This window comes from Cupressus sempervirens, chromosome 10, assembly GCF_028749045.1.
Source record: "Cupressus sempervirens isolate cs-2001-9-10 chromosome 10, ASM2874904v1, whole genome shotgun sequence".
NCBI classification, from domain to species: Eukaryota; Viridiplantae; Streptophyta; class Pinopsida; order Cupressales; family Cupressaceae; genus Cupressus; species Cupressus sempervirens.
In genome coordinates, this window is record NC_143127.1 from 803,714,321 (window position 1) to 803,739,157 (window position 24,837).

A 24,837-nucleotide genomic window follows, 5' to 3' on the forward strand; every position below is an offset into this window, starting at 1 on the left:
CTATTGAAGAATCTTGATCAAGAACGTACAACATGTAAATTCACACAACCTGCAACTCTTTAGCTCTGATACCAAAAATGATGCAAAGCCTCACCTTGGAAAACTCGAGAGGAAATTAATCACTCAACTGAGTTGCTTCAAGGGGCACATACACCCTCCAGGATCAAACTAAAACCAAACTTGACTGTTAACAAACTGATTTTTCAATACCCAAGGAAAACTGACCTGCGACATGAACTTTCCTAACCATTTGTCACGACATTTTTCTGCACCAAACTTAATGAAATCCGACCTGAATCTTTTGCAACGTATTTGTAATACATATTCGAGAAAATAAGACCTAAAATCAACCCGACCACAGACTGACCAGCAAATAACATTTACTAATTTTTAAACCTACACTATATTTTCATGTGTGGATTTTTAAACTTGATCTTAATAAACATTGACCGCCGATATTGAAATATTCAGACCCTTACCACCTTTGAAATTCCATATATATAAGAAACTTTTCCCTTTATCACATTTAAACTCTGTGATCTTCCACATACCGATGAATATATGAAATATTCAACCGGTTCACAAACTTAAACCCGCGCGGTTGCATGCATCGATAGCAAGGATGGAAAAGAAAATAAAACAGCAAATAAACTTATATACATACTCATCTGTGACCATAGAACTGATCACAGAGAGTTAAATGATTTCCATCAACAAGGAACGACTCTCAAAATAGTTTATGCCAGACTTGCAACACCCAAATCGATCCTACTGTAATACAATCCAAAAAAAAAACTCTGAACTATGAAGGAATACAAAGAATCAACTTACATATGATTTGCAAAATTAGAACATTCGTATATTTTCAGAATGTTGATTTCCAAGAGATGGTACAAAAGGAAAAATCACATTTCCAACTGAAAACGCAGAAAATCAACACCAAAAAAACATGAAAAAACATTATATTCTCTCTGCATTCGATCCTTCTATTACATCAAACACTGGCTTTTCTCTCTATTCAGTCAGAATATGAAACATCTCATTCTCAAGAACATTTCTTGAAATCATGAGAATCCAAAAAATCAGAAAAAAGCCGTCACCAACTTTCTGTCACAGTCCAGAATTTGATTGGATTAATTATTGAACACCCAAAATTATGACTTAAAGAAAACTACATAACTGAAAAATCAACACATACATTGTCCTAGGTGGCTATACCTAGAAGGCTCATCGAATTACCATTCTAGTTATGCCACCACACATAGGACTTAATTGAAAACATTAAAATTAAAAAAAAAACATAAAACATAACATTAACTTCTTGTTGCACTTTCAACAATGTTACTTTCTGTAGCATTTTTCTGATCTGCCACTGCAGCACAATCTCCTTTGAAATATGATAGAAATTAATTTAACAAACACGAGAGAATAAAGCAAGATTAAAGATTAAAACTATAGCATTAAGGGCCGCTCCAGATCGAACTCCATGTTCTAGCCCAACACCATTCCATTAGTACTTAGAAAGATTCAGTTTGAAGATACAGATTTAGTCTAAAACACATTGCTTTACCAAGATCACATATTAGGCTAGTATTATAAAAGTGAAATCAATGGGACTATATCCTAAGATGATTGAATGTTAAGGTATCCTCGTATAGCAAATAGTGTGTTCGAGGTGTTTTTAAGGAGAGGATACGGCTGAGATTATTTTCAAATTCCATTTGTCAAACAATTCTAGCTCTATGATTAAAAAGGTTAAACATATGGTATTATATATACATATAGTCGCACCCAAGTTGGAACGTAGTTTGTTATAGGTGCTACCCTTTTGATCAGACTGCAGCAGATTTCAATGTAGGGACGCAATCTAATACCCTTTATACCATTCTTCGAATACATAATTGGCAAAGGATTCGCCTGCTATCTTCCAATCTATTTGGTGGATCATGTATCTAGCACTACCGATAACTCCTATATCCAAGTCATATGGTTATTGAATTTAATTTTGTGCTGACAAGAACACACATATAATGGCCAATCACCCTAAATATATGCAAATAACCAACCAAGATTATGTTTCTTATCTGATTTTTTTTCATATCCTTTGTAAATGACACAGCAATGTTGATCTTCAACAAAATGAATACGTAGCACTCATCTGTATTGCCGTTCAATGGTCCTTTTTTTATCTTCAAAATATTAAAACCATTTGCCTTCTTCATTTTATTCCCTTGACCCTGGAGGCAAGAGCATTCGATCCTTCTATTACATCAAACACTGGCTTTTCTCTCTATTCAGTCAGAATATGAAACATCTCATTCTCAAGAACATTTCTTGAAATCATGAGAATCCAAGAAATCAGAAAAAAACTGTCACCAACTTTCTGTCACAGTCCAGAATTTGATTGGATTAATTATTGAACACCCAAAATTATGACTTAAAGAAAACTACATAACTGAAAAATCAACACATACATTGTCCTAGGTGGCTATACCTAGAAGGCTCATCGAATTACCATCCTAGTTATGCCACCACACATAGGACTTAATTGAAAACATTAAAATTCTATTTGTATTGTGTCTCTTCAGCTGATCATTTGTGATCTATAAATGCTGATGGCATCAATTTGTAAACTCATTCTATTTCATCAATATAATTCCTCTGCTCTCAGTGTGGATGTAGCCATGATTTGTGGTGAACCACGATAAACATTTGTGTTTATGCGTCTTGTTGTTCTATACTTTTCTTTTGCACTCTTAATTAACTTACAAGGTACTACTAGAATGTTTCGTCTACTATCTTTTTCTTTATGTTTACTGTTGTTCCATGATGTTTTGCATGGCTAAATTTTGTCTTTGTCCAAGGGTGAGGCTCTTTCAAACAGTTATTTCCAGTTCATTAACTTTGGTCACGAACGCTTACCCATAATCAAATAATATAAAGGATCGAGAGTAATTGGTTACAAATTCAAGTCTTATTTCATCATTCCCAATGTCATTGAATATTTGACCATTCCAATGCACAATGTTAGGTGTTCAGCTTTCAAAAAAAATTAAAAAATCGAAAGAATAAACTCTCAAAACAAAGAAACGTATTGCACCTTACATTTCTTTGCAGTCCAAGAACCAAAATTTACTCACAAGAATTATTGCCTCTAATTCCGTAATGCTGTATCGTTGGCACCCACACGTACAACTGTTCATGTTTTGAGCACAAGATGTCTCCATAAAGAGCAATGCAAAGACATAATTGTATTGCATATGAAAATCCTAGACATCTATCGTGTCTTGTACAGCCTGAGTTGGCCTAGTGGTGGAGAATTTGTACTCTTGAAAGAGAGGTCACAAGTTCAAATCCCACTAGGGGGAGGGTATGTACGCATCGTTTGTAACACCAAGCACCTCTCAAAAAAGAGTACGAGGTAGTCCCATATCACTGTCACCATAGTAAACCCAAAAACTATGGCATAGTGTCGTGGACTATAAAACCCCCTTTCCCTTTCCTTTCCCCTCTCTAATTATCTTGTTCTTGTCTGTAAACTTTTATTAATCTCCTATTGTTTTTCATATATTCTAGAGCTAGTTAACGGCTATTTGTGGCCTTAACATTTTTGACCGATAAACCTGAGTGTCAAAAGGCAACAAAACATTGCAAACTTGTGGCCTTGGGTCGTTTGGTTAATTTTTTTTTTTCTACTGTTTTGAACCACAAATTAAAAACACACTCCCAAACAAAAGCTTTTGCATCACTGAGAGTTAGATAACAGGTCTCATGCAGTGGAGCTTCTTACAATGTTTGATGAGTGCTGTTGAGAATATTGAATAACTTTCAGAAGCAGTCAGTCCCACTGATTTTGTACAATGGGCAAACGTGAACCTTTAAGCTCTAAAATTTTAGATAGCTGCTGATCTCATGATTTTTTTAAACAAATATTAAAATATGAATCAAATTGAAAACCTATTCCCAAATTTATATATGGGAATCTCGAAATTGCAGATGAAAGATACATGACAACACATGTCATAAATGTCATAAGCTCGTGAAGGAATCTTCTAGTCCCACCCCAACAGAAACCCCTTGTCAATTCAGACAATTCAAAATTTAGTATTGGCTCTTATTTCCCTAGCAAGATTCTACTTCATCTAGTAGCAAATTGTTGTCTCTTGAAACTCACAAAACTAATTCTTGAAGCAGGTGCCATGTAACCACTTCCATGATATTATAACTTGCTGCTAAGTCCTCACAAGTCCAAATAATGGCGTATTCAGCGAGTCCACCCAAAATCACAACTCGCCGATACTGAAAACAAATGTAACCAGATGATCAATTTTTTTAAGCCCCAAGTCTGTAAAAAACACCAATGTGTAATATTTTGCCAAAACAAAGAGTCATGGGGCTTCTAGCAAGCAAGAGAGAACCACTGCACAGATCATGACTACAGCTGTGGGACCTTATTCATTGATATATGGTAGGGTATGAAAGCAACAAAGCAGCAGAAACTTGATCTTCAAGGCCTTCACAGCAAATGAGACTGTTAATGTTCCATACTAATTCAAGGGTGCCAGATGCTCCAAACCGGATCAGATGGCACTGATGGCAAATTCTGTGGGATCATGTTGGGTTTTACAGAACACATATCTTATGACAGATGGTGATTTCATTGATCTGCTACGATACGCCAATATCAGGTGTGTATAACATATACCTAATTCTGTGAGCTACATTATTGCCTTATATGTATGTAATACGTATATTGATATTTTTGTAAATTGAAGACTCCAAGCCTGAGCCAAAACTGGTTCCGCCACAATACAAAATTGATAAAATAACAATTTTTGAAGGAAATATTGCTGAATAGCCATAAAATACAACAAAAACCGTAACCCATATTCATTCCAAACCCATAATTTTCTTATCTTGTGAGAATGGGCTGCATAGCAAACTTGAATCCTAAAATACATCGTCACTAAAAAAATCTGTGCACTGCTATAAGAGTAAGTCAAAACTATGTAGTAGCTACCAAGTTTTAGCTGTTAAATCAAAATATAAACGAGCCTTGCAAGGCCCATTAAAATTGGAATAAATAAACCTTAAAGATAAAAGAAGAATCAGGTTCATTGCTGCAGGATTATGTATGGTGATCATAGTAAATATGATGCACATCTAGATATTAAATATCTGTACAGGCCATACCCTAATTTCATTCTCTGAACCAACTGCCATGGCTTCAACCGAGATGTCAATACTACGGTGTCTGAAGCTACGGGCAATACTAATACGACCTTTGATGAATGAAGCAGGTACAGACTCTGTGCCTAACATTTGCTTAGAACCACTTACTTTGGCAACTGTACATGAAGAAAGAGCAATTGGTTCTTTGAATGTAAGGAGTGTTTGTGACCAGTGTGTCTTTGGCATATAAGGAGATGTTGAGAGAACGGTCGGCATCTCCTTGCAGAATCTACCAGTAAAATTTGTTTCAAACCATAATACAAGTCCATAACACCAAACTGTGCTAGGTAAAGACAAATCCTTAAAATCAATGGAAGCTGTTGTTTCTCTTTTTCCCTCAGAAAAGAAAGCTTGTTCTGAGCCAGATGACCCATTTTCTTTTTGACATTTTAGTTTCAACTCAAATGTTGTCGTAAAATCCATTTCCTCTGATTTCACTGTCATAAGATCTAAAGCCTGCAAAACACAGTAAAATATTTCTAAGAAATACAATTCTATAAGTAAGGCTTAATAGCATTTTCTCATAATGGCAACATTATGGAAGAACTGAAAACAAAGTAAGAAAATGTCACTTTAAATGGAAACAAACAAAATCTTACATGCAGACTAGAGGTCTCTGTTACTATGTCTTTGCTCTCTAGGACGTCAATAATTGGAAGTTGAGTGGCATCATCTACTACTTCCTTCCCAATACAAGACATGTTGAAGCCATTAACATTTTCCCAAAAGGAAAGGCTAGTTCCACCTTTCCCAAAACCAGCCACAAACTGCTCAACAAACAACATTTTCATTACGTGTATATGAAATTAGTAAAAAATAAAGACTTTTAATTCACACATCAACAATAAAACTGACCATTTCTGCTGTGTCTGGGAGGACAGCCCCACCAGGTTTCAACCAATTGTCACGAGCATAAATCACTGAGCTAAGCATCGATTCATAAAGAAGACAGTACCCCATCCACTCACTCACTATCACATCCACACTATGATGTTCAGTTGGCATACGATCATCAAGTTCCTCAATCATGCCTCCAACCACAGTAATAACTCCAGACAAACTCTCGCATTTGCCACTCTCATGTGCTTCCTTGAGCATGTTATTTTCTTTTGCAATCTGTGCAATGAACCAGCATGGGCTATTAAAAAGCTATTACACAAAATATGCACTAAAAATCCAATATAAGATAAAATGCATCGATACAAAAGATAATACGCAGGTACTTCATAGAAGAAAAAAGAGAATCAGCTGAAATTTTACCTGGCGAGCCACAGATGCCATCTTTTCACTTGCCTCAACAGCAATTACCTTTGAAGCACCTGCCTGAGCTGCAAACAAACTGTCACAATTCACGTGAGAAGAAGCACAATTACATAAATTTATTGGAAATCTCTTTATCACAATTACTTCAAATTCCTAAACTACATCCCTGTAACAAACTGCCAAAATTCACGTGAGAAGAAGCACAAGTACATAAATTTACTGGCAATCTCTTCATTACAATTACTTCCAATTCCTAAACTACATCCCTGTAACCATCATTTAGTTTATAACCAATAGCCATATTCCAAAAAAAAATTAGCAATTCTCTTTCCTTGTTACTTTTGATAAAATCCTCTATAGAAAATGCAAATAGCACTAACACTGTATTTTCTGAAGTTTGAGTGACCATTACAATATTTGAACAAGTGCATTCAATAGTTTTAAGTACCAAAATTAAATCTCAGGTGCCACATGAAGCAAACGGAAATATTTACAATCTAGACAATCAAATTGTCAAAATAACTTTAACCAAGTAACCAAGGATCCAAATGAATCATCTGCCCACAACATTGCTTACAAATCTGCAGATCATAGAAGGACCAATTCGTGGGGAGTTCGCAAGTATATTCTACAACAGTTTGGTTACATGCACTGGATATCAGTTTCTAGGAAGTCCTCAAAAGTTTTGGTCAAAAGAACTCAAATTAAACTTAAAAAATGATTTCTGAAAACTATTGCAAGTCACTGAGGCACTACTTAACAATGAAAAGGATCAGTCAAAACATTTCATGTTAACCATAGAAGGAAGGTCCCTGGAAGATTGAGTTTTCTCTGATATCTTCCCTAAGGATGCAAGTTTATCATCCTTTGTGCAAACAATTCTAGACTTAATCATCATACTCCTTTACTTGATTTATTCGAATTGCCATACATTTTATACCTGTATAATTCAGATAACTAAAGTATTGAATATTTTGTAATTGATGCCGAAGGGGTTGAATCAAGATTGTCCAAATGAATCATCTGCCCACAAAATTGCTTACAAATCTGCAGATCATAGAAGGACCAATTCGTGGGAAGTACACAAGTATATTGTACAACAGTTTGGTTACATGCACTGGATATCAGTTTCTAAGAAGTCCTCAAAGTTTTGGTCAAAAGAACTCAAATTAAACTCAAATAATGATTTTTGAAAACAATTGCAAGTCACTGAGGCACTACTTAACAATTAAAAGGATCAATCAAAACATTTCACGTTAACCATAGAAGGAAGGTCGCTGGAAGATTGAGTTTGCTCTGATATCTTCCCTAAGGATGCAAGTTTATCATCCTTTGTGCAAACAATTCTAGACTTAATCATCGTACTCCTTTAATTGATTTATTTGAATTGCCATACATTTTATACGTGTATAATTCAGATGACTAAAGTATTGAATATTTTGTAATTGATGCCAAAGGGGTTGATCAAGATTGTCTAAATTTGAGAGGATTACTCAGAATGAACTGCCAAGTTTTCTGCTTTATCTGTTTGAGCTGTTTGATCTGCTTGGTTGCATGGTTGAGCTCCATGGATGCTTGAGTTACTTGGTTGCTTTCTTGAGCTGATCGGTTGTCTAGTTGAGCTACTACATTGTCTGGTTGAGCTACTTGGGTGTTTGCTTAAGCTGCCTACATGTCTACATCACCTGCTGATGTGTGCCAAATCAGATCATATTGAATGTCAGCATTTGAATATTCTAAGGATCAATTTCAATGATTTTAAATGTAGCTGCATATGCATCACATATAGTAATGGTCATGATTCATTCTTGAAAACTCCTTATGGGCAATGGATTTTTGTGAGTGTGGAAGCAGCTTCTTTAATTCTTTGACCAGCAGCGTCTGTGTAACTTCTTAAATCAAGGAGCCACACGTATCTAGTATAGCTGTGCCACTCTTTTGGGACGTGGTTGCAGATCCATAAAAGGGAGATAGGTTTGCTTTTATCAAGTGAAGTTTTTAACTGGAGGAGCTATGCGAGTCGAATATAATACAGAAAAAAATATTATGGTTTGACATGAGAATGAAGTCAGTCAGGTATTGGGTTTAATTATTCTGAGAATGAATCAATGGGTTGTGGAGCTTCAATGATTCTGAGCATGATTTCGAAGTCCTTTTGGAGGCTGTAGCATTTTTTTGAGGTGTATGAAGCTCTTCGCTTGAGTGGATATCATGGTGGAATCAGGAGTCAATTCTTCTAGAGCAAAGCTGGGCATCTTTGTTTAGGTATTGGGGTTTCTGTTTTAGTGACACTGACTAAAGCATCATGATGCATTTTCCTCTAAATTACCGAATTCGTGCACCCCCTGCCTCTGGATGCAGGTGCCTCCGGATGTGGAGTGGAGGAGGGGTGTGAAGGGGGTGCTCACAAGGAACACAATTTCTCCCTGTGGGTGCATCTAGTTGAGCTGTGCACCCACATGGAGAAAATGTGCTCCCTGTGAGCATCCACTCACACCCGGGCACATCCCAATGCTAAGTGCCCAATTTAAAAACTTCTAAAAAGTGAATACTTGACTTATAGCATGTGCTTTAAAAAATAGTATTTTACTTTACTTTTCCCACAAAACCCCCAAAATGGCCTTTTATAAGGTCATTTTTTAACATATCATTTTGTTTGTTATTTTGCTCTCTTCTCATTTGTCCTCCATTTCGGTATTTCAAAGGGCAAGTGATTATTTCCAAAGAGAATAAGTGCACTTTTCTAATTCTTATTATTCTTTTGCAGCTATATGTTATCCTATATGTTATGTTTTATTATTACATAATGTATTAACTATCTCCAATTCCAACATGTTGCCAAGCCTTCTTTGGCCAGCCAGACATAGAGAACATACTCCTTTATCCACTTGGATAAGTGCAACCAGTGCACTGCAAAAAAACAAAAGAGCTGGTCATGCACATTCCAACTTGCGACCTAGATCACTTAAGCAAGTCAACTAGAAACAAGGTGCAATGAGAACTTGGGCTGTAACCCCTAAGTGTTCCAATTTAGATGGATATATTGCATGGCTTAACACAATCTCTTTGGATGATGAAGAGGCCACAATCTGTACACATTGCAAACAAGAGTTTGCACAAGAAATTAGAAAGTGAAAGATGTTTTCCAGAAAATAGATATTTGCAATTAGTGCTCCACAACTTAAGAGATTTAGAGCACTTAGATTAAATATCTCTTGCTCATCATATCAAAGTCATTTGGAAGGACCTAGTATGTTAGATAGGATACAACTTTCCAAAAATCAAGGATGGAAGTTTAAGACCATCCTCAAACCAGAGTTTAAACCTTGATAGACTTAAAACCATTACATCCTCTCAATTGATCAAATAGACTTGCACTGAATAAAGTAGCCAGCACAGCTTATAGATAATATCTAGTAACGCAAAAAGATACCTACAATTAGTGCCCCACGACTTAAGAAGCTTTGAAGCACCAAGATTAAATATCTCCTGCTCATCATATCAAAGTCCTGTGGAAGGGCCTTGTCATAGAGAACATACTCCTTTATCCACTTGGATAAGTGCGACCAGTGCACTGCGGAAAAACAAAAGAGCTGGTCATGTGCATTCCAACTTACGACCTGTATCACTTAAGCAAGTCAACTAGAAACAAGGTGGAATGAGAAATTGGGCTGTAACCCCTAAGTGTTCCAACTTGGATGGATATATCGCATGGCTTAACACAATCTCTTTGGATGATGAAGAGGCCACAATCTGTACACGCTGCAAACAAGAGTTTGCCGAAGAAAACGAAACATGTTTTCCAGAAAATAGATATTTACAATTAGTGCCCCACAATATTAGAGATTTAGAGCACTTAGATTAAATATCTCCTGCTCATTGTATCAAAGTCATTTGGAAGGACCTAGCATGTTAGATAGGATACAACTATCGAAACATCAAGGATGCAAGGTTAAGACCATCCTCAACACAGAGTTTAAACATTGCTAGACTTAAAACCATTACATCCTCTCAATTGATCAAATAGACTTGCACTGAATGTCAATCCTAAACTACTGAAAAAAGTAGCCATCACAGCTTATAGATAATATCTAGTAACGCACAAAGATACCTACAACTAGTGCCCCACAACTTAAAAAGCTTTGAAGCACCAAGAATAAATATCTCCTGCTCATCATATCAAAGTCCTGTGGAAGGGCCTTGCACATTAGGTTACAACTTTCCAAACTTCAAGGGTAAGTTTAAGACCATTCTCAACACAGAGTTTAAACATTGCTGGACTTAACCATTACATCCTCTCAATTGAACAAATAGACTTGCATCGAATGACAGTCCTAAACTACCAATAACAGTAGCCATCACAGCTTATAGACGATATCTTGTAAAGCACATTGACTACATTAGCTACATGCTTTGAATATGTAAATACAACAAACAAGATTATGGAAGAGAAATTGGCAATTTCCAGAAAATAGATACCACCTTAGAATCCCAGTTCCACAGCCAACATCCATAACAACGGCTTGATTAAAAAGAGAATGATTGTTTAAAATTGCTCTCCTATATGCATCCATCCGGACCTGAAAAAACAAAGCACTCATTAGGCAATCACTAACTTCTCTGCTAAATAAAGTCACAAATAGAGTTACAACATAAAACAGATAAAATTTAACTCTGCAACAAAGTCCCAAATGTAAATCATACTCCTTTATTCAGTGTGAACAAACAACCAAGTATGAAACATATAACAATCAGTAAAAGCTGGTACCCCAAAACTGCAGACATTGGAGGTTTCACTTCCATACTTTCTCTTTTGGACTGCTATCCATGTTTAGAATTTATCTCCTTTTTTTATGAAGGCATTAGTTATATAGTGCTACACCAAAAAATTTAAAATAAAAAAAGCATATTAACAGAAGAAAAGCACACATAATAGCCTTTCAATGCTTTTATTTGTTAATGTTGACATAAAAATTTGAAGCCTTAAGGTTAAGATTGAAGAGATAATTTAGAATTAAAAGCTCACCTGATCACTAAGCATTTCTCTGTGAATTCCAAACCGACTGTAAGCACCAAAGTAATTCTCATCGATGTTCTTGATCTCCTTCTTAGCCACATTTGCAAAAGTAACCTTTGACTTATTTTCCTTTGTCTTTTGAACAGATAATGGATTAGAATTCTGCTCTAGTGTGCCCTTTCCATTGTAATGATTAGTGTCTGTATTAAGACCATATATGATTCTGTCATTATGTCTATCTTTTCCCAGTGCATCTTTAGCTCCATTAGTTGATTCAGTAGGAGCTAAATCTGAAATCTCATCATTGCACAAACTCTCAACCAAATGTTTCATATTGATGAAGTCATCACCTCCTAGTTCTCTAATTAGTTCCTCTTTGTCAACCACATCAATGCTATTGATACCCTCCATACTATCTTCTTCTTCTTCTTCAAAGCTGTACAATAGGGGATCATCTTTCAAAAAGGGGGACAGATATTTGTCATCTTGCCAGGTGACTAGACCGTTTATGCTTCCATTTGAATCCATTAAATCAGTAGAGTGGTTTGATGCATGCAAATGCTCAAGAAGAGCTTTATTGGATTCATGAACTAATCCACAACTCCAACATCTATTTTCTGCAACCTAAGAAGAATTCAAAGATTTGTATCAGAAATCATCTTTCCCTTTAATATCGAGCCATTGAACCATTTATTTTCAGAAACAATGTACGCTGTGCACCTTAGCAACAGCTCAAGCAACTGGAATGGAGAAAACATCACAAAGTAGCAGTAAGCGAAGAGTGTACGAAAAAAGAGAGAGCCTCATTGCTAATACGGTCTAATTACAAGAGACTTTTCACCTCCATATCAACAAAAGTGAATCAAAAATCAGCAGCTGAAGAAGTCATGGATAGGTCTTGTGAGTGTACAAAAATATCAACCACAGCTGCAATGTATTACTCCAGCTTGAGATAATATTAATTCATTTCATAAATGCAACTTGATCTGGCCCTATATGTCACGGGGATTGGATTTGTGAGAAAAGGACTGTCAAAATGGTGATTTTCAAGTTTACGAAGATTTGTGTTTGTAGAAAAATTATCAAAACACATGATGTAATTACGCAATTTAAGTGCATTCACTAAGCTTAGTGTACCGTAAATAGTCTGTGGATGATAAATAAAATTATATGAATGCTACTTAGTCTTCAAAAGACATAACCTTAATCTTTGTAACAGATTTGTAAATATAATATATGCATGGTAAAGAGCCACTCAGGAACACACATTTAATAACAAATGTATAGAAAACCAACTGTAAATATTTAGATTTCTTCATTCTAGTGCCGGGATTAAATATAAAGCCTTTTGGTGAATAATACAAAATAGTAGCATGGAGTACTCATCCTTTAAATTCAAACAATTGATAGAGCTTCATTACACAAACAAATCAAACCTTCTTATTATTACTTCTCTTCTTACTATTATCATATTTAGCTTTGATAGGAAAATTTTAAAAATTTACTACACAATTATACATACTTCTATTAAAAAATTGAGACGTACACATCTGTAAGTGTTTTTCTTCAGATCATCTGACTCTAACCAACAAGTCATTTATTCATACTCAAGGAAAAAAGATGTAATTCGTGACATAATTTATAAATATCTACATGAAGTTGCTCAATTTTCACTGGACATGCTTCCATGAAAGGTAAAAAGAAGCTAGTAAGCATCATTTTTAAATTTCCTAACATCTCTATTGTCCCCATGAACAACAACAAGCACACATATAAGATACAGGATACAAGCACCAACCACTAAAGGCCTCTTGGTAACAATGCTTATTAATGAATCAAAAGACACCCTTAGAATTAGACATATTGTATTGGCAGATGTTGGACAGATATATGGAGGCTCAAACAGTTCAAAGTTTTAAAATATAAAAACTCCATGCTACAATTAACGCTAGTAAGGTTGCTAAGGCTTTAAGAACTGCATTAAATATTTATACTTCTACTTAATAAGGTGCAATCTGTCTAAGGTCCAGCTGCTGAGGCTTTATAAAAATATTGGCATTTCAACATTTTTTTCAAGACCCAGTCTAAGGGCAGACAATGGCTGGCTATGTCTTACATCCAGAACTGAAGCTGGATATATTTGTCAGACTTGGATATAGAGATAGCCACCCAAATCAAGGAGCTTTAATGAAAACACAAAGATACCCAAATAGGGTAAATAATTTTTATTCCATCAAAAGCTGCAAATATATAACAACAATTGATAAATGAAGATGGGAACCTTTCTATATAGGCAAAAATGATACATAGGACCTAAGTCATAGGGTTCGCTGAATGTTGACCTTGAGGTTCCAAATACAGCAAAACTCAAAACATGAAGGAAAAAAATCATTGAAATTCAACTAAACTTCATGAGTTAAGAGCCATTTTTCAATAAAATATATTTCAAAAGGATGTTCTCTTTTCTTGTTTTTTTCCAAGTCAGAAAAAAGATATCAACCGAATGTATCCTGACCACAATATATTCATTACAATAGTTCTGCAGCTAGGAGCAAATGAGGACGTTCATTGTTCAAGGATGGCTGTTGCAAGGGATTGAGCTGATCATCGAACTTGTTTTACTTGTAGAGAGAAGAAACAGAACACAGGGATCAGACAAGACAACACAGGTGCTGTTCAATATTTAACATTTCAATTTCAATTTTTAGTTTTTATTATAATTTCTATGTTTTTTTTCAAATAAAGTTTATAACTTTATTCTATGTTTTAACTTTTAAACCATGTTTATTAGTTATTTAATTTTGTTTTTTACTCACATTAAAATTTAATACTTCAAAATATTGAAATTAGATTTTTTAATTTAAATATATAATATATTTATTATTTAATATACCAAATTCAATATATATATATATATATATATATATATATGTAACTACATTAAATTTTATTATTTTTTATATATTGTTTTATGATTTTTTTATAATTTTTTAAACAAAAAATATGATGTAATCAAATTTAATATATTATCATTTGAATTCTATGGATTTATTACTTCTGCTTTTTGAAAGATCAAATTTATAGACAGCTTTAATCACAAATTTTGTTTCAATTTTTTTCTCCTTACTGAACTTCGTCTAAACTTTTTTGTTCCTGAACACGAACTTGAACTCAGAATTGGTAGCATAGCATAGGACTATAATCATATACATATTACTTGAAACACAAAAAGCAAATGTTCTAAATAAGCTTCTCTAACTACTTATGAAAAAGACCAAAAATTGCTAGTTAGGAATTATGCCTCATTCACACCAATACACCTCCTTTAATTGCAACTTAGGGAGAAAAACAATTAGCAAAACTGCTGCAAAAGCCTCAAAATTGATCCTCAAACAAGAAGGAATTCACAAAATAAATGTAGTATTAGTCGTCCAGAGATTTTGTATTTGGAAGACAATGAATATAACACTATAGCAAAGAGCCATGAGAATCCCGTAGAAAACAAGAGATGAAAGAGATGAAATGTTAGCAAATGTCTCTAGAACCATAGTCAATGAACGGATGCCAAGGTTCAAGTAAGCACACTAAGGTAATGGATGGGGTTCCACAATCTAGGTCAAATTTCTGGAATTTAGGTAACATATGGGGTTCCAAATATTACCCCCACCAACAATTTGCTGATGACTCCATACTCCCTGCAAAGTGTACAATAAACAAAACTGTAGAACATAAGGAAATACTAAATTTATATATGAAAGCCTAAGTCAATTTGTAAATGCAGATAAATCAGAAATATTTTTCGTTAATAGATTGTAAACTTGAAGATGAAATATGTCAAATTTTGGAATACAAGAAAGGTGAATTCCCATGTAAATATTTTGGGATGCCTATGGATAAAGGCACACGATCTACTAAAATCGGGATCCCCTTATTAATAAATTAGAAAGTAAGATGGATGGACAGAATGGTAAATGGTTATCAAATGTTGGTCATCTCACCATGATTAAATCTGTTCTTTCTGCTGTACCATCTTACCAAATGTCATGTATGCCACTTTCAGAAAATGCCAAATACAAGCTGGGTAAAAAGATTAAAAAAAAATTCTCGCAAGGAGTCTCAGACAAAAGAAAAATGGTCCTTGTCAGTTGGGACAACATCTATAGACCCTTAAAGACTGGAGGGTTAGGGATTAAGAAGACCCAATGGCAAAACTTAGCTTTAGGAGCAAACTTGCTTGGAGAATCTACTATGAACCTAATAGCAAATGGGCTTAGATTCTGCTACACAAATATTTAATCAAAAATGACCATTCAAGAATGTTTAGAATGGACAATCGCCCCAAAGGATCTAGAGCTTGGAATTTCATTTTGGAATGCATAGACATCATTAGAAATAAATTACCTTCATCAAAAACACCTTGTCAAATCTTTGGGGTAAATATCTTAATAATTACATTAAGTTTCTAGAAGGAGACCCCAACCTTTCATGGAAATGGAGATCCTTACATGAAACCCCTCTAACTTCTAATAAAAACTGGAATTTGAGCATATTCTTAACACTCGTCAGCTGATTCCTAAACTTAAGGAGGATAAACTCATCTGGACTGGCTCTAAATCCAGTTCTTACAAGGTCAAAGATGGTACAATGCTCTGGTAAATGAACAACAATGGCAAGATTCAAATTTACCTATTCATCTCTATTGGCAACCAGTGCCTTCCTAAAGCTGGAAATTTCCTATGAGATGCTCTATAGAAAAAGATTATTAGTGCTGAATGGTTTAGAAAATTGGGATTTGAAGACCCTTCCCGATGTATGCTTTGTGAAAACCAAGAGGAATCTATTGTGTGAATCCTGAATAAGAACAAAATCTCATGTGAAATCCCTGTGTGCTTTAATAGTTTAAATGAAGAATAGTTGACACTGACAAAACACGAAGGACGTCATCATTCAAGGATCTCTCACAAATTTTAGTAGGTCTTCCAGAAAGATGCACAAATGTGCTGTTACAATCAAGATGCTGGTGATGAAAATAGCTCAAATGAAGAGAGCATACTTTGGAATAAAGCCACATGATATGAAGCTCTGGAATCAAGGATGCATTGCCTTATGTTTCTCTATCTATGTATAAAAGAAGAAGAACCTCCTAACATAGTTGAAGGAATTTGATTTTGATTAGAAAATGTGAAAAATATGTTTGGGTTTCTCCTTCTTAAATGATTCCCCTTAATTTTAAGTTATACGGATAAGGATGTGAATTTTTGTTTTGTGTTCTTCTTACTCTTGTTCTTGTCCTTCTATTTGCCACTAGCCTTCTTGTCTTTTGCAAGCAAAATTTGTGGTTTTGAAGACTTCAACGCACCCAGCTCCCTAGCGAGTAACATAGCAAAATACTCAAAGGTAGATATCTTAAACTCACTCCCCAAAGCACTTTTTGTAGCATAGAAAGTAGGCACAAACACTAGATAGTAAAGTTCTAGCTTAGAGAGAACATTTAATACTTATTTGTGCATTGACTGACTCGCATTTAGCAATGAAGTCCTATATGTTGTACAAATTGTATGGATTGATACTTGCTCCATTTTCCAACAAACGCCTCTCGATTTCATCTCCTTGCAAGCTAAAAATGTGGTCCACATAGTCATTGGCGTGGAGAGCTAAGGTGAAATAACTTATAAAGACATCCAAGCACAAATTGTCGATGCTTTCTCACAACTATTCAACCACTTAGTCTTTGTACACTCATCACCATCAAGCACATGAACTATCTTGTACAACCTCTTATGTCTAAGCAATTTTTCATTTCAAATTTTCATGCAAAATAGATGTAAGGTGTTAGGTAAGGAATTGAGTTATGCTTTGTGACAAGGCAAGAAAGATATATCACAAATCAAGAGCAATGCAAGCACAACTACAAGAAGATTGATCCCTCATTTAATCAATGATCCCCAACACAATATCATCCAGGCACTTTATATTTAGTGCATATACAATTGCCACCAATACATAACCAAGTGGAATTGATCTATATGTTTTACAATATCAAAAACAAACTCAAAACTGAAAAGACAAATTAGGAGCAAATTAAAATGAACCAATAGTATGACTATAGAGATCAAAATAATGATCTCAAAAAGGTTATATGTGCCCATGCAGGGAACTACAAGGTCCTGCAACAAGAACTATGAAACAACACCAAAGAAAAATTAAAAATCTTACAAAAACCATAATTGAAATAAAAATAACTGCATTGCCGTAAACTATGAAAAAATAGCTCAAATAAAAAAAGAATGCAGTAGTGAAAAACTCATATTCAAAATACGACCCTCCAAAAATTAGGTTCATAAAGCAAAACTCCTATTGTAAAAAGAGCAAGATGGGGTAAGGACTTGCATTACAATGCTGACATCAACAATCACCTAAAAAAATACACTCCCATGCCAATAGAGTATTTTATCATTGCAAAATTATTCTTATCTTACCATGATATTGTTGCCTAATGTTATAACCACTCTTACTAAGCTCAACCCAATGTTTTGCCAGCATGAAACCACTTTTATTCATACAAACAGTTATTGAGTTCTACGATCTAACCATTTTTATGCATACAAAGAGTTACTGAGTTCTACTATCTAAAAAAGATGGGCCAAAGGTTTAATATGTTATGCATGTCTCTTTGAAGGTGAGGATCGCCACCTAGTGTCATAGCTTAATACTAACAATGTTGCTAATTGGGCCTTTAAAGTTAACCATTGCATTGAAGACGGCCCACCAATTTAGATACACAATCAATGGCTGCCATGCGACTCTCACAATAGTGAACATACCTGCTTCCAACAAAGTGCATAAGGTACAACCTAAACCCTATTACAAAGAAGTCCTCTAATTATGGAAGAAAAAAAAATCTAACAGCCATTTCTGCCTATGCCAACATCCACTAGAGAATACTTTGTGATTGTGCAATCCATACAAACAAGGAGAGAGAGCGGGGAATTTTCCATAGAAGAACAAAGTGCTTGGATTACAACAATTTGTAAGTTAACTAATTAGTTTTCAAATCTTCTAGACACAATTGCGACATCAATCTGTCATAAGATGCTTTTACTGACCACTGACCGCAGATGCCAAGAATAAAAACCTTTCAATTAAACCCTTACAAATATGGCCTCCTATATCTAATTTGGACACAACAAAAGGCAATAACTTTCTAAACTCCTTAAGATACAATGGAGTGCTCAAATTTGCTCCATAAACTCCAAAATGCACCTACGGTACAACATCACAAATGGGAACCCCCAGATTCCTATCAAGTTTTTATAATTCTCCAAGTCATCATTCAAAACAAGAGGAGAATATACTCAACTTTCAAGAAAATACAAGATTTGCAACCTAGATCTCCAAAAAGGCTAACAAAAAGCAAACCCACAAGCTCTGATGCAATGTAAGATTTGGCTTTGGAGATAGTCTACCAACATCGAGGAACTTCAACGAATGCACAAAGAAAGTAAAATGATAGAATAAACCCATTCTATCCAAAGACACAAATATACAATGACAATAGACTGCTGGACAATGAAAGTCTATAGGCATACATATGATAACAATGAACATATGATTATGATGCACATTTTAGTCCTATGACAAGACATGAGAAATGTATTTGCCCTAAATGAACTTAACTATGTATGAAGTAGACCAAAAAAAGAGCTAGTTAGGTAACATATACATTCACATCAACAATATTACTTATTAGTTGATACATAATGATTTATCATCCAATTGACTTGAAATTCTCCCCCAACCTAAGAGTGATTTGGATTCATATGCATCACTTTGATCCCACACACATCCATAGAAATAACATAAGATAAACATAAATATATGCAAATTTTAGCCACATAAAAATACTTAATGTTTGTCAATTGTATATATACTAGCTAAAGATTAGGACCATTAGGTAATGTTATCAATATAGTTGTGATATTGCTATCAAAATTCAACTGTGTAGGTTTCGAGTCAAACTGATTCAACTGTGTAGGTTTCGAGTCAAACTCATTGACCCATGTTTCATGAGTAGTGATTCTCAAGAATCCATCTCTCATGAGAATGAATGGAACATTTGCACTACTGCATCTAGATGATGCTCACAAGGGTGAACCATGAGGCCTTCTGAGGTCACCCAACCCTGTTGAATAGGATTGGTGACCTCTTGAAAAGGCCTCATGTTTCACGAGTAGTGATTCTCAAGAATCCATCTCTCATGAGAATGAATGGAACACTTAGCACTATTGCATCTAGATGATGCTCACAAGGGTGAAGCATGAGGCCTTCTCAAGAGGTCACCCAACCCTGTTGAATACTAATAAACTAGGATGGGTGAGCTCTTGGGAAGGTTTGATGCTTTACTCCTATAAGCATCACCTGGATGCAATGAGTGTCAACTGTTCCATTCAATCTAATGACAAATGGGTTCTTGTGATAAATTGGGATGGGTGACCTCTCGAGAAGGCCCAATTCTTTACTCCTATGAGCATCACCTACATGCAATGAGTGCTAAGTAGAAATTCATTCTCGTGTGAATGGGTTCTTCTGAACCACTATTCATAAAACATGGGTCAATCAGTTTGAGTCAAAAACTACGTTACTCAGGGACACATTTCCACCCCTAAGCACTAAATTTCAAAAACTAGGACAGTTTTAAGGACGGGGGGATGGCAGTGGACATTTCCAAGTCGTCCCCATCTAGCCAAGAAAAAAATCAACAAGTTTCCGAGTCTTGTTGACTGTCCTGGGGGCTAATTTACCATTTCCTAGCCATTTTGGGGACTGCAAAAAGTTTCCAATTAAAAAATAAAATTTTGGCCCCAAAAATAATTTTAAAAAAAGGTTTTTTTTTTTTTTCCCTACGGGCCCCACATGTTGGAATGAAGACTTCAAATAAATTATAAAATAAAAGTTTTTATATTTTATACAGCTTTAAGTTTATAAATTTGTTTACGTAACAAAGTTTTATTTTAGTTTGCATTCTCCTGCCCGACAGAGACTGACGACCGTATTGTGTTGAAACATTATGCAGAAGGCAGGTGTTAAAAAGTTTTTAAAATTTAAACACGGGTTGAAAGGTTTAAATGCAGAGTTGCAAACTTTTAACGCAGCTGTTCAACAGCATTGCAGGCTAAGACAGCAGGTTGCAACTTGGAGAGAGACGGTAAGGATTTTCAAGGCTGGGGTTAGTTTTTTATCTTTCATTTTTTTAATTTTTTTAAGAGTTGCGGGATATTCTCTGTTTATAATTCACAGGGTAGGCTGTGTAATCTCTCTTTAAAACTTTAAAATGCTAAGATTGACTAAAATACTGTGTAATTTCTGTTTATACCTGCTGTATCTTAAAGGCTAAGATTGACGCTGTAAATTTATAATGAAGTTAAACATTGTAATTTATTGTTAAAAACTTGGCTTCTTTGTTTTAAAGTTTTTAATATTTATTGGTATTCTTAGATGATGATTGAAAATGATGCTACTTTCATGATGATTCGATTAGATGCTAATTGCTAGGCTCTGATCATTGATGAATCATTGTTTGATGAATGGAATTGATAGTTATAAAGTTATAAACTATGTTGCTTTGATGAATGTGAAACTGATGAATATTTTTAAAAATCCATGATATATATATATATATATATATATATATATAATTTTCATGATGATTCGATTAAGATGCTAATTGCTATGCTGTGATCATTGACAAATCATTATTTGATGAATGGAATTGATAATTTTGAAGTTATAAACTATGCTGCTTTGATGAATGTGAAACTGATGAATATAGTTGAGATTCAATGATATATACATATATATATATATATACATGCGTGCGCACACGCACACATTTATAAATATCCATCCCCTGCTCTGGTAAAAAAAGACCAGGAAAACCCGTTTCCCTGTCCCCCTGTCCTGGAAACTTGGGATAACATAGCTCAAAAACTACACAGTTGAATCCTGATAGAAAATCACCCTTTGACTTGCTGTGGAAAATGTCTCATACTTATCAGTTATTAATATATCTCAGCCAAAAGTTAAACCTGTCATAATAATGCATGCATTCTAAGTACCCATAAACAGAATGTGGTGAACAATAAATGCACTAAAAAGTAAAAAATGTGCTGTTTTTAGTAATCTGAAGCCAGTAATAGTTGTGAGAAAATGCAACAAGTAAAATACCACCATCAAGTTTTTGCACATACTCATCAGCTATCATTAGATAAAGTACTAATCACACCTTTAGGCTTTAGCAGAGAAACAGTACACCGGACACATACTTCTTGGCTTTCTAAATAAAATGGTGCTGTCTATAACCCCCTGCCATTTGCAGCGACAAGATGCAGGACATTTGTAGCAACAAGGTGCACAGACACTTTATTCATCATTTCCTTGAAATCAAATGAACTTGAGACAACTTGATTTGACCATCTTCCTGGGTTTGCCCGGTTACACCACGTGGCAAACCCAGACCAAGCCAGGTTCATTTTGCCCGGGGGCATCTGTTCCCATACAAGGATCCAGAAAAAGACCTCGACCAGGTATGTGCTGAACCAGGACCCTGGCTGGGGGGCGGGGGGCAAATTGGTAATATAGCCTACAACAAATTGATTTGCTATTGTTAATGGATGATACTCGATGTAATGATTTGGCAACTTACAGTTGATTGGCATGTTCTTATGGTTGTTGCTAGTTCCTGATGGCAACTGTCTGCTACAATTCTTAACAATTAGTCTAGATGATTGTCAGACAATAATTTAAAAACTATTTGAGAATTCACATTTGAAACTGTTGACCTACTTGTACAAGGCAAAGCTTAATAACAAAAGGATTCAAAAAGTATCATACTCCTTGACAAGACAAGCACAAAAAAACTCAGTCAATCAGTGGAAAAAAATATTTAAAGCTGAAACAGAAGAGCCCTTCATGTACTTCGCGTTAACTTTATTCCCTAAGTTTTCCATAAATCAGACTAGGCCACTTGGCAACCTGTCGCTAGTTGTCCTTTCTTTCTCCTGATATTTCAAGTTTTATTACGATCACAAGTGAGAAGATATCTTCATGACTTACTGCATATAAAAGAATAGAAAACTATTCTAAGCTTTTCTTACTTTGCAATTCTTTTAACTTTAAAAGATTACAATTTTTTCTAAGCTTCCATTACATCAAAAGTCTTAGAGCACTCAGTACATATAATCTGAGCGGGACTATCTCCTAAGCTTTCGTTATATCACAAGTCAGAAGGCATCTCAACAACTCGCTGTATTCAAAACAACAGATCCATTTCCTAAACGTACAAAAGAATTAAATAGTTTTCCAAGCCTTCATTGCATCACAAATGGGCAGGTGTTGCCAACTCACCACACAATAAAGAATGATATTTTTCAAACTAATGAATTTACAATATATCTTTGAAACTAAGTGCATGCGACAAGAATAGAACGCCATTAAAGTGTATCTTTAAAACAAGCGACTCAAATTAAAAAACATGCCAGCATCATAACATTGGGGTCCCAAGTTAAATCTTGTAATGTCAAAGAATAGAGCAAAGTAATATGCCTAATCCAAAAATAGAAATTAATCAAGGAGGACCTATTTGGTTCTATATAAACGTTACCTAGGATTCCAAAAAGCTAAAAAATTGCAATTCCAGAAACAATTTGAAGTTTGAAAACACAAAATCAAATGTTTGCATTCAAATGTGTAGGCCACCTGAAGTTGTGATTCTTTTCCACCCATTTTATTAGCAATTAGCAGTAATATTTTAATCGAACTCGGTAACTCTTTCAACTAAGGGGAATAGAGTATGTGACTAACCTGAGCTCGTACGTAATTGATGAGTTTGAAAGTTCCATAGAAGTTGAGAGCAAGCGATTTTCTTAAGCTTGAAAAATCAAAAGAATGATCTTTGCAGCAATGCTTGAAGACAGCATCAGCTGAATTCAAATGCTGATTGCAGAAAAGACAAAGGCATTGCGTAGACTCCTCGTCGTCGTCCTCCCAGTCGTCCCATCGCCCTGCTGCATCTTCTTCCTCTTCTTCGTCATTATCGTCGTCGTGAAATCTGGGATCTTTCTTTGTTACGTCCATTGGCATATCCACTCAAACCTTTAAAACCCTATTACGTAAACAAATGGACCAGCCCCTTTATAAATCAATCAAACCTTTACAACATTAAACCCTGAATAACTCAATTTGACCCTTAAACCCTATAACCCTGAATGAATATACTAAACCCATAAAACCCTAAATCCTGGAATAATTAAGCAAACCCATATTTTCCTAATACTTCCAGGCTGAATTTTGCCTCGCAGCACCGATGAATTCGCTATAAGTTTATGAGAATAATGCAAGACTGGATGTCCTATGGACCAGAATCTTGCTGATAGTTATTAATTGTCATTTAATTAAAAACAAGATCTGTACCGAGAACTTTTGTTCTTAGGGTTCCGACAAATGGACTTGGTTTACTCTTTGTGAGGTCTAAAAAGTGTACAAGGCATTATTTCCTTCATTTTGTATTAATTTTAGCGCTCTCTTAGACTTTGGCCACTCCCCACTATTTTTAGTGGGGATCATCCTCAATTGCCCGCCTGCTTTTATTCGTGATAAATGGTTTTTGGTTTTGTAATGTCAATATACAATTGTAATGTCAATATACAAGTTACATGTATGTATTTTTTAATTTAAAAATAAATAATTCACTTTTAATAACAAAAAAGAGTTAGACCTTGTTTGAAAAATATAATCTAAGGGAATAGTATATAAGTATGGCACACACTCTACAAAGATCTAGGTTATACATTTAAGCATTTAGGGCACCTAATAAAGAAATGTCCAACATTATTCAAAGCTCAAACTTAGGACTTGTTCATAAATACGTATAGCCTACTTTTTCATCCAATAATTGAATAAGTCCAAGTATATAATTGTATCATCTTAAAAAGTTAGTACCCATATTTGGATGCTTTCTTAGGCCCTAGTTTGGTGATTTTGAGATTTGATGTTTGTTATGTTTGATCCTAGCAACTTGATTCCTCTTTTCTCGTATATGTCCTATCATCTCGGTACCCAATTCAAATTTGGATTGATTTTCCAAGCAATATAACATTTATGTACCCAAGAATAAAACATTTGAGATGTTACGTTCCCACTTGTTTTGGCTCCAATCTAGGTCAGAGACCTATGTCAGAATTTTGGTGGCAAATTGGATCTTGCGGTCGATTTGGCTTATTTTTTATCCTTAAATGTAGGATGAGGTATATAAACACCTTATCTCTTCT

General features: G+C 34.9%; 1 protein-coding gene across 1 annotated transcript; it reads right to left on the minus strand.

Moving 5' to 3' along the window:
- Window positions 1-4,866: 4,866 nt before the first annotated feature.
- PRMT3 (protein arginine methyltransferase 3) lies at window positions 4,867-24,126 on the minus strand. The gene is made up of 7 exons (XM_089803152.1): window positions 23,372-24,126; window positions 11,522-12,136; window positions 10,978-11,075; window positions 6,493-6,571; window positions 6,088-6,348; window positions 5,832-5,999; window positions 4,867-5,688 (listed from the first exon to the last, which is right to left on the minus strand). The coding sequence occupies exons 1-7, from the start codon at window positions 23,648-23,650 to the stop codon at window positions 5,164-5,166; spliced, it is 2,025 nt and encodes a 674-aa protein (XP_089659278.1). The 5' UTR covers window positions 23,651-24,126; the 3' UTR covers window positions 4,867-5,163.
- Between the last annotated feature and the right edge of the window lie 711 nt (window positions 24,127-24,837).

Excerpts from the sequence above, each read along its gene's own strand:
- PRMT3 (XM_089803152.1), bottom strand. The coding sequence starts at position 23,650 with ATGCCAATGGACGTAACAAAGAAAGATCCCAGATTTCACGACGACGAT. Across the intron at positions 12,137-23,371 it reads TCAATTACGTACGAGCTCAG|GTTGCAGAAAATAGATGTTG; the intron begins GTTAGTCACATA and ends AATTCTTCTTAG. Across the intron at positions 6,000-6,087 it reads TCCCAGACACAGCAGAAATG|TTTGTGGCTGGTTTTGGGAA; the intron begins GTCAGTTTTATT and ends TTTGTTGAGCAG.